The sequence below is a fragment of the Mus caroli genome, chromosome 11 (genome assembly GCF_900094665.2).
Source record: "Mus caroli chromosome 11, CAROLI_EIJ_v1.1, whole genome shotgun sequence".
NCBI lineage: Eukaryota > Metazoa > Chordata > Mammalia > Rodentia > Muridae > Mus > Mus caroli.
Window position 1 is genome coordinate 306,871 of NC_034580.1, and position 14,077 is coordinate 320,947.

Here is a 14,077-nt window from a genome sequence, read left to right on the forward strand (position 1 = left end):
GATGGTTGTGAGCCACCATGTGGTTGCTGGGATTTGAACTCTGGACCTTCGGAAGAGCAGTCGGGTGCTCTTACCCACTGAGCCATCTCACCAGCCCGAAGTTTAAGTTAATATGTTAACACCTGAAATTAAAATAGTTATTGTGAAAAAAAATCTCTTATCTGGGAGTGGTGGTGTACACCTTTATTCGCAACACTCAGGAGGCAGAGGCAGGCACATCTCTGAGTTTGAAACCAGCCTCATCTACTGAGTTCAAGAACAGCAAGGGTTACACAAAGAAATCCAGTCTCATAAAACAAAAATAAATAAATAAATAAATCTCTATATATGTATGTATAAACATTTTTTAAGAACCACCCCATTTTGTGTTTCACAACAAATATAGGTTTGTGGAGGGAATGAGAGGCATTTGGATTCACACACACACACACACACACACACACACACACACACACACACAGAGTCAGTAGCAAAGTGTTTGCCTAAAATCCATGAGTCTATATTCTATCCTTAGCATCACCTCTAGCCCCTACTCCCACGTTTGTGTGTGTGTGTGTGTGTGTGTGTGTGTGTATGTGCACAAGTGTGTTAACTTTTAAAGTTCAGGAATTTAAGAGTAGCTTAGTTGAGTGGTTTTGATTCAAGGCTTCTGAGATTGCAGAGGTAATGCCAGCTATATTCCTCCAAAGATTTCAGATATACAAAGGGCCAGTGGGCTCTGGCAATATGCTCAGCTTCATAAACCCTCAGGGAAGTGTAAGACAGTGAGATGCTGCAGTAGGGCAGTTACAGAGGCAGACAGTAACTAGTGCTGGCAGGAAGTCAGAAATCTCTTATGCTGCTGGTGAGACCATAAAACCATAGAGCCGTTTTGGAGTTCCTTAAAATGTCAGCAAGTTCACTTGTAGGTGTGTCTTAGTTAGAGTTTTATTGCTATGAACAGACACCATGACCAAGGCAACTCTTAATTGGGGGTGGCTTGCAGATTCAGAGGTTCAATCTATTATCATCAAGGCAGGAGCATGGCAGCATCCAGGCAGACATGGTGTAAGATAAGCTGAGAGTTCTACATCTTCATCTGAAGGCTGCTTCCAGGCATCTAGAATGAGGTTCTTATAGCCCATACCCACAGTGACACACCTACTCCAACAGGGTCACACCTTCTAATCATGCCATTCCCTGGGCTGGGCATATACAAACCATTACAAGGTATATACAGAAGAGAAAGAAACAAACCATGTAAAAGCTTGCATATGACTATTCATGGTATCAATTCTTATAATAACCCCAAAGTGGAAAAAACTCAGATGTCCATCACCTGATAAACAAAATGTTGTAAATGCATTATATGGGATATTATCTAGTTAGTAAAAGACATGAAATAGGGCTTCAAGGATGGTTTAGTAGTTAAGAGCACTGGCTGCTTTTCTAGAGACCCCGGGTTTGATTCTCAGCATCTACATGGCAGCTCACAACCATCTGTAAGTCCAATTTCAGGGGAACTGCTGCCCTGTCATGGCCTCTGTGGGAACCATGTACAGTGCTGCACAAACATACATGCATGCAAAACAGCCATACATAAATATAAATACAACTTAAAATTTAAAGGCATGCCGGGCAGTGGTGGCTCACACCTTTAATCCCAGTACTTGGGAGGCAGAGGCAGGTGGATCTCTGAGTTCAAGGCCAGCCTGAACTCAGAGTGAATTCCAGGACAGCCAGGGCTACACAGAGAAACCCTGTCTCGAAAAAACCAAAATAATAATAATAATAAATAATAATTTAAAGGCATGAAATACTTTTGCATGCTACAACAAACACACACATGAAAGAAGCCTGCCATAAAATACCACATCGTATGCTTCAATACACAGCCGTTCTCCACACTGAATGACACAGGCAGCCTGCACATCTCCCGGTGGTCTTGGAAGATTAGCGTGGAGGACCTAGAGAGACGGCTTGCTGATTAAGAGCTCTTGTTGCTAGAACACCTGAGCTCAATTCCCAGAGTGTCAGCTAGACACAATTGCCCTTCTGTCCAGCTCTGTGGGGTCCAACGCCCTCTTCTTCATTCCAAGGGCGACTACACTCTTGTGCTCAACCCTCCCCCCATAAACATAATTAAAAGGAAAACCAAAACCATTTATAAAAAGGCTCAGATTTCTGGAACATTCCAACTGCCTAGGGATTTTTGTACGCACAGTGCAGCACAATGCATGACTCATGTTTTGTGGTGACAGTGGTACAAACAGCCACCGCACCATAAGTTATGAAAGTGTAACATATGCAATTATGCATAGTAAATAGCACACACGCGGCATCACTGGCTTATATATTTATTGTACTATTTTATAGTTATTCTAGCGTATACTCCTCCTACTTACAGAAAAGATCACTTTAAAAGCAGTGTGTCTTGTCGTAGGAATAGCAGCCTCATGATCAATTGCTCCCTGCATGCACTCAGAAGCCACACCGAGAAGCTGACTCAACTCTCTGAGTTTGTGTAAGCACACTTTACAATGTTTGCAAAGTGACGAAGTCATCTAACCAGGGATTTAGCAGAGCATACCCTAGTTGTTAATACAGCGTGACTGTATGTGAACACATATAATAGACAACTCCAAGAAGATGTAAAGTCAGTTCACAGTCACTGTGCTGGGAGGAGTCTGAATAACTACTAGGAAGTACAGGAATTTTCTTGGGGAATTTGAAAACATTCTGAAATTAATGGTGACAGTTGCACAGCTAAGAACACTATAAACCTTATTTTATTTATTAAATTTTTATTCTTTATTTTTCTTTGTTTTCTGAGTCAGAGTCTCACTATACAGACTGACTTTCAAACTCATAATCCTCCTGTCTCAGCCTCTGGAGTGCCAGGATTATCAGCCTGTGCCATCCACCGCACCTTAGCTAGTCATTGTCTACTTTAAGTTGATGGACTGGATGGTATTTCAATTCATGTGCACATGTGCATACACACACACACACACACACATACACAGAGAGACAGAGACAGAGACAGGGAGAGACAGGGAGAAAGAGAGGGAGAGGGAGAGGGAGAGGGGGAGAGGAATGAGGAGAGGGAGGGTGAGGGGAGGGGGAGAGGACGGGAAGGGGAGGGGGGAGGGAGGGAGAGAGGGACAAAGAGAGGGGGAGAGAGAGAGGGAGAGAGAGGGAGAGATGAAGAGGGGAGAGGGAGGGAGAGATGGAGAGGGGGAGGGGGAGGGAGAGGGGGAGGGGGAGGGAGAGTGGTCTGCTCACAGACTGACAATGCCAAGACACTCCCGCTCATCTCCCAACACAAGAGCCTTTTCATAGATCCCCTCAGTGACCAGTGATAGGCTCTGCTTCCTTCCTGGAGGGAGCGATTCCAGAGAAAGAGTAAGGAGGAAGGCAAAACCTTTTAGGAACTGGAAGTTATGTTACTTCAGCCCAGTTAACTTGTTGGAGCAAGTCACTAAATACAGCTTTTACTCTAGAGATGGGTTGAAGGGAGTAGCATCAAAGAATATATGTGCATATTTTAGAACCATCATAGCTTCTAATGTTGCGCGTTAAGATGGTTTCTATAATCTCTTATTTCCCCTCAATTTTGATTTCTTTCTGAGACAGGGTCTCATACAGTGCAGGTAGAGCTTGAATTTGCTAAGTAGTTGAGCAGAGTGAGCTCCTGGTTCTCCTGCCTACCTCCAAAGAGCCGGAATTACAGGCATGTGTGACCTTGGTGGCCTAGCTTCACAGAACAAGTGGCAGCATCAGGTCTAAGGTCCGTCCTCCCATTTGCGCGATTATCTCACTGGGTCTCATTCTTTATTTCCTCACACTTGGAGCTGGGCACAGTTGTGGTCAGAAGTGCAAGGAACTGAATCCCAGCTGGAGATGTTGCAGCTGTGTTCTGTACCAGCATTCCCGTCTCTGTAGCCTGAGGTCTCCTGGGAAGATTGTCCTTTAGGCCTCGGTCCCTCTCACTGGTCCCTTCTGGTCCCTGTGAGAGACAGTTGACTGACAGCCCAAAGCTGCAGTACCTTCAGGATCTGCAGCAGAGACCACTGTCTTCTTGGGGAGCCTCCAGCTATTGACAGAAGAACTGGGCCACTGGGGCTGGGCTGACTGGGTCCAAGTGGGGCTGCGCCACAGGAAGTCTTCACACCAGCACCTCTTGGCTGGCTCAGACCTGCTCCTCCCGGTGGAGTCCTCTTTTCCTCCTTTCCATAGATGTCAGAGCTGAAGCATGGCCTGGAGGGTTTCCCTGCCCAGTTCTGAAGCCTTCTCTTTTATCCTTTTCCAAGTATTTCCACACATAAATCTCCTCTGCTTCTAACTCGGTCTTGGCAGCAGCTTTCTGGAGCCAACTGACACTAGGTTCCAGCCCCTCTTCCACTTCCAGCCTCCATTCTCCCAGGGCTGTGTTCCCTTCCTGTCTCTCTCGCCCTGAGCTCGCTCGCTCTGTTCTTCCCCTCCCCAGCTCGCAGAAGCACACTCTCTCCAGGGTCTCATTCAGTGCCTGGCACACAGTAAATGCAATGACTTTTTGTTTCTGAGTGAATTGCATGCTCTGAAGCTGGGCACAGCCCGTCCCATTCTCCAAGCACAGAGCACATGGCGCCTTCTGGGTAAAGCTGGGAACGCCAGCTCTGAAGGCCAGAGGGAGACACCATTCAGGCTAAATCAGAGGAAGTCTCTGAGATGGGGAGACTGGGGTTGAGAGGGACAGTGGAGCATCTGCAGGTCCTGGGAAGATGTACTCCCTCTATATGCCCAGTGTGGTATGCACCATGGTCTTAGCACTTGGGAGGCCAAAGCAGATAGATTTCTGCAAGTTGCAAGCCAGCCTAGGCTATGGCACTGACTTCAAGGTCAGTCTGAGGTACAACTCTAGCCCCTCTCTCCGACAAAAGCTCCAAAGATACAAGTAACAGCAAGTACCAGAGAAAAGATATAGAACCAAGACATTGGAAAGGACAGGCGAGAGGTTCAGTCATTTGTAAATTCGCCTTCCAGTGCTGGCACAACCTTTAGGTTTACACTGAGGAAGAACTGGTACAAGAGATCTGTGTGCCTGTGCAGCCCTGCTCAAGGTATGGGAAGCAGATCTGTTATTCAGAGCTGGGTGTACAAAGTGGTCCAAAAGAGCTCTTATTTGTTTGAGACCACTTCTCCGTCGAAGTTCGTTCATATCCAAGGTAAAGCCTTGGAACGATTACCTCGCATCATAGATACCCCCTTCTTTGTGGGGTGGTCTGTCCTTCAGGAATCTGCTGTTCTTGAATCTACAATGGCTCCAGATTCAGGACAACTGTGGGACAGGACAGGCCATTGTAAAAAGGTGACAGTAATATGACAGGTTGCAAGCAGGACATGGTGGTGCACTCTTTTGATCCCAGTGCTTGGGAGGCAGAGGCAGGGGGATCTCTGTAAGTTTAGACCACAGACAGCCAAGGCTATTACACAGAGAAACCCTGTCTCAAAAAACCAAAACAGGGAGAGAGAGAGAGAGAGAAAGAAAGAAGGAGAGAGAGAGAGAGAGAGAGAGAGAGAGAGAGAGAGAGAGAGAGAGAGAGATTGCTCTCTGTGCCTTTAGCCTTGAAAGGGAATGAAGTAAGTTAGGTCTCATAAGAAACCAAAAGTGGGGGTGGGGGTGGAGAGATGGCTCACCAGTTAAGAGCACTGACTGTTCTTCCAGAGGTCCTGAGTTCAAATCCCAGCACCCACATGGTGGCTCACAACCATCTATAAGGGGTCCAATGCCCTCTTCTGAAGGCAGCTACAGTGTACTCATATTAAATAAATAAATAAATAAATAAATAAATAAATAAATAAATACCAAAAGTGATGGTGTGTACACTGATGGTGTGCATGACTAACAGTGTGCACAGTGGTGGTGTTCACAGTGACGGTGCACACACTAACAGTGCACACGGGATAATCTCAGCATTTGAAAGGCTAAGGCAGGAGGATTCCAAACCTAACACTAGCCTAGGCTAGAAATGAGCCCACTTAAAAAAAAAGAGGGGGAGAGGGACAGGGTGATACAGACAGGAAGGAAAGAGCTTTCCTGGATAGACATCCACTCCTTATTCCCTGCTGTGACTCAGTCTCCAACCCAGGTTGGTGGAAGCTCAGAGAAAAGCTCACTCCCCATCCTGTGTCTTATCCTACTCATTTTGGACCCCTCTGTCTTCTGAGGAACACACTGATGAGAAACAAGGTACAGCTCCTGTCCCATAGACTGACCGATGTGGTCCCCCAGGTGGAGTCAGAAGAGAAACAGTAAGTGCCTGCCTCCCTTGCAGTCTGTTGCCACCCTAGCCTGCCTTCCCATGAGGTGGACAGGAAGAGATCTCAAAGATCCTCCCACAGAACCTGCCTCTACAGAGGAGAAAAACAAAGACCTGGAGAGGACAAAGTTCCCTAGTGAGGCAGCGCCCTGGCCACAGTCCCACAGTCCCTGTCCCAAACTGGGTAGATATAAATTCAGAGGCCCCCAAACCTTAGGGTTTGCTTTCTCCTAGTTAGGCTGCTTCCTGCTACCCTGAGGTGTTAGTGAGTGTTTTCACAGCAGACGCTATGCTTATGGTAAGAGTCTTACCTAACGCCTGTGAGTAACAACAGGGATCAGGATCATCCTGGTCATGCAGAAGAGGAAGCTGAGGGCCAGAGCTGTAGGTTTCTAAGGCCAGGGTCACACTGTTCCAGTTGGGTCTGTCTGATCTTTCCAAAGCTGGGCTCTTGATGTGAGTCCATCCCGCCTTTCCAGTGAAGGGCAAGGAAGGCTGTGGAATGTAGAAAAGGGAGCCGAGCTGGATGTCAGGTTCTACGACAAGAGTGAATACCACTACTGTGCTTTTTTTAAAACCTTGGCTTGTGCCCACACCCTCTTCTCTCGCTGCCACCACATCTTTCTCATCTCAGGAGAGGGGTTTGGCACCTGGGTTAAATGATTCTCTTTTCATTAATCCTCAGCTATTACCTCCAGATAAGGGCTAGTTCTGAAGCCACAAAGATAGGCCTCATGGCTGAAGCAGACTCTGTGCTCCCCTTCCTACAGTGGCTCTGCCTCTGCCTTGATGGGACTTGACTTCCTGCAGAGTGTAGCATTGCAGCCAAGGGGGACTGGTCCAGCTAGCCCTGATTTGCTCCTTTAAACTCTCTCACCCCTGTGGGGACCTGAGTGTTATTTGAATTACTTTTACATCCCTCTGGGGCTTCAGTTTCTTCCTATCTTGCCTGTTGTTGTTGTTGTTGCTGTTTGTGTGTTTGTTTTTGAGACAGGGTCTATGTGGCTTTGGCTGTCCTGGAACTCATTATGTAGACCAGGTTTGCCTTAAACACAGAGATCTGCCCACTTCTGCCTTCCAAGTGCTGGGATCAAAGGTGTGCACATAACAGCCAGCTGGGCTCAGTTTCTTCATCTATATAATGGGTATAACTACTAGCTTCACCAGATGGTTGGAAGCTGAATAACACATCAGCTTGGGGACATGGGAAACAGTGCTGAGTATAGCCCCCTCCATGATACAGAGACTCAAGCCTCTTGGGAGGACACATGATGCCTTCTGGGCGTCATACTCCAAGAATAGAAGGATCTGGCCCCCTGAGCCATTTTATACTTATTTGGGGACCTTATCTTTTAAATCCCCAGTGCCAGTCCTGCTCCAGGTTACTATCAGGTCCTACTCTGGTTACGTGTCCCAACCATCAGACAGGAGTATGGCGTTGGAACAGACCTGTGCTGGAAGTCGCAGGGATCCTGTGGCACTCTCTTTGGAGAATCCCAACAGTCTTTCTCTGAACCAGGACTTGCAAAGAGCACCAGAATCAACCTTCTTTTCCCAGAAGATTTGGGAACTCCCAAGGTGGGCTCCAGAGCCCCAGCGGTGCCCTGGCCTCTTTCACCCGCCCTAACTGAAGTCCATGGCCTCTTGCCAATCTCATAGACTTGGGTGTAGTAGTTGCAACTGGGTTAGGAGTACAAGGACAGGTTCTGGAGGTCTCCTCTAAGTCCCTGAACTCTCTTCTGGCTCCAAAGGGGATAAAGCTCCCCCTTGACCTCCCTCCTCCAACCTCACCCTCATAGTCCAAGGCTTTGGCTCCAACAGATGCTTCCAGGGCAGCCCGGGGCAGGTGACTGGACAGCTCCGCGGATAGGATGAGTGGAGGCGTGGGCTCAGCAATGCATCCCTCAGCCAATCAGCAGCCTGCCCAGCCGGTGGATTCGGTTACAAGCCCAATATCACCCCATACACCAGCCTTCCTCCTCCTCCCGCGGCTCCATTCATTGGCCCTGACACCCAGGGGCTGCTGGGCATCGCTTCTGAGGGAGCCTCAGCAGCTGCCTCAGGGGCAGCCAAAGGCAGGCATCCAGGGGCTTTGTCTGACCAGGCTGGGCTAGAGTAGAATGGGGGTTCTGGGGGTACTTCTAGGAGTGCTGGCTTTCCTAGGGGGCTCCCATACCCGTCACTGGGACAGTACCTCCTGCCATTTGGTCCGGCCCATCCCTGGTAACCCTCTGGGCTCCCTGAGCTTCTTGGGCAAAGATGCCCAAGGCCTGGCATTATTCCAGGCCTTCTGGGATACACACCACAGACTGCAGGTTTGTGTCAGGCAGGATGAATCTGAACTTATCACAGCGTTCAGGGCCCTCTGTGCTCATGAGCCTTTGCAGCACTCCTTCATCCAAACCCCTGGACCTGTGCTGCAGAGAGCACTGGCCACTCTGCAGAACCAGTGGGAGGCTTGTCAAAGGTCTCAGGATAGTCCTACAGGAGCCAGGGAGAAGCGAGCAACAGAGCAGAGTGGAGCACCTGACAGAGAGCACCGTCGAAGGAGGAGAGGCTGGACCATTCCTGGCACGCTGTGGTGCGGTGTTGGGAACTCTGCTGAGAATGCCTCAGAACTGGGTGAGCCCCAGGGGTTTGGGTAGGTGTATGGCATATATATGTGGGGTGGGGTGTTGGACTCCAGCCTGGCTCCCATTCTTCTAGGCTGTGTTATTGGAGAAGTGACTTAGGCACTTTAACCTCATTTTTTAAACCTGTAAAATGGGTGTGAATATGAGTAGCTCTTCATGAGACACTTAAGTGACCTCATGGATGTGAAAGGTCTTACTCAAACCCATGAATCACTCGAGGGAGGAGGTAGATTGAGGAAGATCTGGATTCTACTGCTCTAAACAACCTCTACCCATGAGGTACTTCAGTGGAAAGAGCTCCAAAGACCTGGGTACAGCTCAGCATATTCAAGCTGACACTTCTTGAAGCTCCAAGTTCCTATCTGGAAGATAAAGAGCCACTTCCCTTTGGGGGCTGCTGTGAGCTCGGCTTGTGGAAACATCACAACAAAGGGTGCCATTGCTTGAACTGTGGCTGAATGCTGTGTATCTGCAAGGAATGCTGCTGGAGGACTGGCTTGAGCAGTCCAGGATGGCATCTTGGCCACCCAAGATGTTCTTGCTGTGCCAGAGGAAAGACTGTGCCTGGCCTGACTATCATTCCATTACACACACTTTCATTATCTGGAGTTCTACTTGGGTGTGAGCTTGGGAACTGTGAGTCAGCTCTGAGGAGGACCAGTCCAGAAGCTGGTGGGTCAGTTCCCTTGTTTGGACCAAACAGAGGAGGCTGCCAGCCTGTGGTCTTCTCTGAGAATTCTGGAGCTGTGAGGGCCCTGCCCTGGCCATGGGTTGGACTGCGGAGGGGCATTTGCTATACAAGGTAGGCATATATGAGCTGCTTCACGGCATCCAGGCCCCTGCTCCACTTTGTTCCCTTTCTCTCCATGCAGGTATGTTCCACGGCCCTGACCTCTGCTGCCGGGAACACGATCAGTGCCCACAAACCATTTCGCCCTTGCAGTATAACTATGGCATCCGAAATTTCCGCTTCCACACCATCTCTCACTGTGACTGTGACGCCAGGTTGGCAGCAGACAGAGAGGGCCTGGGGCTCGGGGACAGAGCAGAGTTACCCGGTTCTTGGGTCTAGGCACCAGGAACCCAGAGAGTTCTAAAGACCAGCAGTTGGGGCCCCTTCTTCCAACCACCCTCCATGCAGGTGGGCAGAACTGAGGCCCTAGAGCAGGAATGATCCTTTGGTAGGGTGGGCTGCAAAAGGTTCCAGGAGGCTCTCCGGGGTCCTTGGACCTGAATTCTGGTTCTGGGGACAGGTTTCAACAGTGCCTGAGGAGCCAGGGTGACTCCATCTCCGACATCATGGGCGTGGCCTTCTTCAACGTGCTGGAGATCCCCTGCTTTGTGCTGAAGGAACAGGAGGCCTGTGTGGCTTGGAACTGGTGGGGCGGGTATGTGGCTGCCCCACTGGAGTCCTTGCCTGGCCAGCAGGGCAACCTGGGCTCTAAGACCAGGGAGGGAGGTCTGTTTGTCCTCCAGCACCCATGCATTGTCCTTCAGTCAGAGCAGGGCTAGGGCTTTGGACCCTTCTGGGGTATTTCCCACAACCTAGGAGGAGGGGGACTGATGAAACTGGCAGAGAGGGCTGGAGAGACAGCCCAGTGATTAAAAGCACTGACGGCTCTTCCAGAGGTCCTGAGGTCAATTCTCAGCAACCACATGGTGGCTTACAACCACCTGTAATGGGATCTGATGCCCTCTTCTGGTGTGTCTGAAGACAGCTACAGTGTACTCATATATAAAAAATAATTTGAAAGGAAGGAAGGAAGAAAGAAAGAGAGGAGAAAGAAAGAAAGAAGTAAAGAAAGAAACTGGCAGAGATTTAGTCCACAGAGATGATTCTGTGAGGCTTTGGGAGCAGGAATTCTGGGTCACTAAGTGCCTCAACTTGCCCCCTTCAGGTGCAGGGCATACGGCTCCGCGCCCCTTGCTCAGCTTCGGCCCAGGACTTACTATAATGCCTCCTGGAAGGCTGAGGCCACCTCATGTTCTCCAAGCCCCCAAAGCCCAGCGCCCAGCAAACACCCCCAGAAGAGGGGCCCACAGCAGACACAAGCCAGACATCACAGCACAACTACCGCTACAGCTTTCCAGACCCTGTCGTCTCCTCCAGACCTGATCCCCAGAGGCCAGCCAGGAGCTCCACATCCCTGCCTCCAGGATGGCCCAAAACATCAAAGTGAGCTTAAAAATCAAGCTTTTTCAGGGGTGTGGTGGGTGGGTGTTCTTAGCTCTGTGTGCAAATGTAGTGTTACCTCTTTGTTTTTATTATTATTGTTATTATTATTGTTTGTTTGTTCTAAACACCTCCCAGGGCATTCCAACTTTCTTCATTAGATATAAGGGACTTCAGTAGTCTATAGATTGAGTAGTGTCATGTCCTGTTGAGTACATCACCTCTTGCAATATCAGCTGATAAAGTCTCAACACTGAACACACTCAGGCCCAATCGACTACCCACTAGCTGAAACTTCAACTTCACAGACTTCCCTGATTCCTCCAAGGCTGACGGCAAGAGCTAGATACGGAGCTGGATGCAGCCAGTGGTAAAGCATTTGTCTACAATGTGCATGGTTCTGCACTCAAGCCTCGAAGGAAAAAAATGAAGCTAGGCCTTTGCACATGCTCTTTTTCTGTCTGGATCCCGCTCTCTTTTTCCTCTCCCAGACTCAGCTTAGCAGTCTCTGAGTCTAGGAATCCTTATCTGCCGGGGAGAATTCATGCTATGTGTTTGACATTCTGTGAACATAGGGGAGGAGACAGAAGAGGACAATGTAACCAAACACATGTACTGGTGTGTCTCCTGGATGGTAGCAGGCCCAGGTGAGGCTTTCCTGGTGGACTGGACTTTCTTAACTACCACATCTGCCCCCCAGGTGCCCACCGTATCTGTCGAAGCCTCCGCCACCTGGACCAGTGTGAGCACCAGATCAAGCCCCAGGAAACCAAGTTCCACCTGCTCAACAGTGCCCAGACGCCCCTTTTCCACTGTGATTGCACCCGCCGGTGAGGCCTCTTGGGTGGGCTCGGGAGTGGGCTGCCTGCCACCAGAACCGTGCTGGGGCCCCTGGCAAGGTTCTGGAACAGTCTGAGACTGCATCTCCCCTCAGTCTGGCACGTTTCCTGAGGCTCCACAGCCCGCCTGCAGGCACCAACAAAGTTTGGGAGCTCCTAGGTACCACCTGCTTCAAGCTGGCCCCCCAACTTGACTGTGCTGAGGGCAAAGGGTAAGTGAACTCAGAGCCAGGGGGGATGGAGGCCCTTGCCAAGGGCTGGGTTTGTTTGTTTTGTAAGAACCAATTGTGTTCTGGGGAAAAAGGGCATGGTGAGGGGTCAGAGGGGCTTAAGCTAGGCTGCATGTCATCATTCCTCTGACCCTTGCTGCCCTGGGCCCAGCTCTGCAGCAGGCCATGGGGGAGGGGATGTGTGCCTGTGCTCAGAGATTTCATTCTTGTATGCCCTTGATAATTGATTTAGCTTTCTAGCCCTCTACTTGCTCCCCTGTAGATTGGTTATAGGAAAGCCAGGTATGGGGCACACCTATCATCCTAGTACTCGGTAAAATGAAGAAGGAGAATTTACTTTGAGGCCTAGGTGGGATAAATAGTATTTTAGAGGCCTGTCTAGAATACACAGTGAGCTCCTGTCTCAAACAAAAACAAGCGAGCCAAAAGATTGCTGGAGCCAAGGAAATAGAATGTGCTGTACGTAGCTCAAGACCTGCCAGACACAGAGATAGGGAAACAGGCTCAATTGCTGACTAAGGTTTCCACAGCCACCCAGGACTGGAACCTTGGCCTTGGTGCTAGAGTTAACTCTGCCTCATCTGGGTATAACCCTGCCCTCTCTGCTTGGCTGGTGACCCTGGCCTCACACCTGCTCCTCTCTGGGCCTCGGCCCTATTTTCAAAGTAGGGTGGATTCTGCTGACTTTGACCCCCTATGTCCCCACAGCTGTTCCAGAGACCACAGGGCCATCAAGGTGTCAGCTCGGCACTTGCAGAGGCTTCACAAGAGCCGACTCCATTTCAGGAATAAAGGCACAGGTGGGCCTCCTCTGGCACAGCCTGTGGAGCCCCCAGGGACCACCATGTCATTCTACAGCCAGTGTCTGCAAGTAACCCAGGCAATCTGGGGACCCAGGGGTCAGAAGAAACTCTGGAGCTCATAATGACAGTAACAGCAGCTTGGGCACCAGCCTGGACCTCCTTCCTGGTGTTGCTATATTCTGAGAGACTTGGTTGGTCTCTTCTTTGAGGAACAACATGGCTCTGATGAACTGCAGGGGGGTTGATGGAAGGAACCTCAAGGTCCAAATGTTGGACCGCATCTCCCGCTGTACTTGGTGACCTTGAACTGGTGACACAGCCCCTCTGTGCCTGGATGTGGTGTTCAGAGGCTATTCTGATGCCTTGGGCTTAGACCTTGTCAGGTAACTTCATACACAGATAGAAAAGGGGAGTGGCTGATTCCAGGAATCCAGGAGGTATGGGAAGCAGGTACTTGAGTGTCCCTGTTGCTAGACCTGCCTCTCTGAGCCCCAGCACTTTACAGTGAGACCTAAAGCCGCAGGTGGGAAACCAAGGATACAAGAGAAATGCCTGTACCTGAATCCAGGGTAAGGAGGGTGTTCCCACAGTCTTCGCAGGAGACCCCTTCTTTAAATAGTTTCTGGGTCCTTCCTGGCCTGAACTAATCTTTCTGTTCTAACTCTAAATTGAAATCTTTTCTGTGCCCATGAGGAGTTAGGGTAAGGGACCTCCCTCCTCCACATGGGCCTTAGTGCCCTCCTCTGAAAGAGAGGGTAGAGGTGGGGTGTCATTGTTGTTTGTCTGTCTGAGTCAGGGTTTCACTGTAACCCAGGCTAGCTTCCGCTATGTATAGGAGGATAACCTTGAACTTCTGGTCCACTTTCCTCTACCTCCAAAATGCTGGAATTGCAGGCGCATGACGTCACACCAAGTTTTAGGTGATACTGGGGAGGGAAACCAGGGTGTCAACCCTTCCAGCCTGGTTGAAGCATGCTACCAACTAAATCATACCCCCAGCTTGAAAAGGGGACCCGTAACCGTGAACTACCTCACAGGGGTGCTGAGGAGTAAATGAATTAATCAACACACATACCACCCAGTAAACATTCTTCTCTAACACACAGCTGGACTGAGCT

The 14,077-nt window shown here is 49.7% G+C and overlaps 1 protein-coding gene across 1 annotated transcript; it reads left to right on the forward strand.

Moving 5' to 3' along the window:
* Positions 1 to 8,276: 8,276 nt before the first annotated feature.
* On the forward strand, positions 8,277 to 14,062 carry Pla2g3 (phospholipase A2 group III). Its single transcript, XM_021178331.1, has 7 exons — positions 8,277 to 8,903; positions 9,787 to 9,919; positions 10,168 to 10,302; positions 10,813 to 11,090; positions 11,788 to 11,917; positions 12,022 to 12,138; positions 12,865 to 14,062. Exons 1-7 carry the CDS (start codon positions 8,402 to 8,404, stop codon positions 13,079 to 13,081), a joined length of 1,512 nt encoding a protein of 503 aa, XP_021033990.1. The 5' UTR covers positions 8,277 to 8,401; the 3' UTR covers positions 13,082 to 14,062.
* Positions 14,063 to 14,077: the final 15 nt, after the last annotated feature.

Excerpts from the sequence above, each read along its gene's own strand:
- Pla2g3 (XM_021178331.1), top strand. The coding sequence starts at position 8,402 with ATGGGGGTTCTGGGGGTACTTCTAGGAGTGCTGGCTTTCCTAGGGGGC. Across the intron at positions 8,904-9,786 it reads TGAGAATGCCTCAGAACTGG|GTATGTTCCACGGCCCTGAC; the intron begins GTGAGCCCCAGG and ends CTCTCCATGCAG. Across the intron at positions 11,918-12,021 it reads CACTGTGATTGCACCCGCCG|TCTGGCACGTTTCCTGAGGC; the intron begins GTGAGGCCTCTT and ends ATCTCCCCTCAG.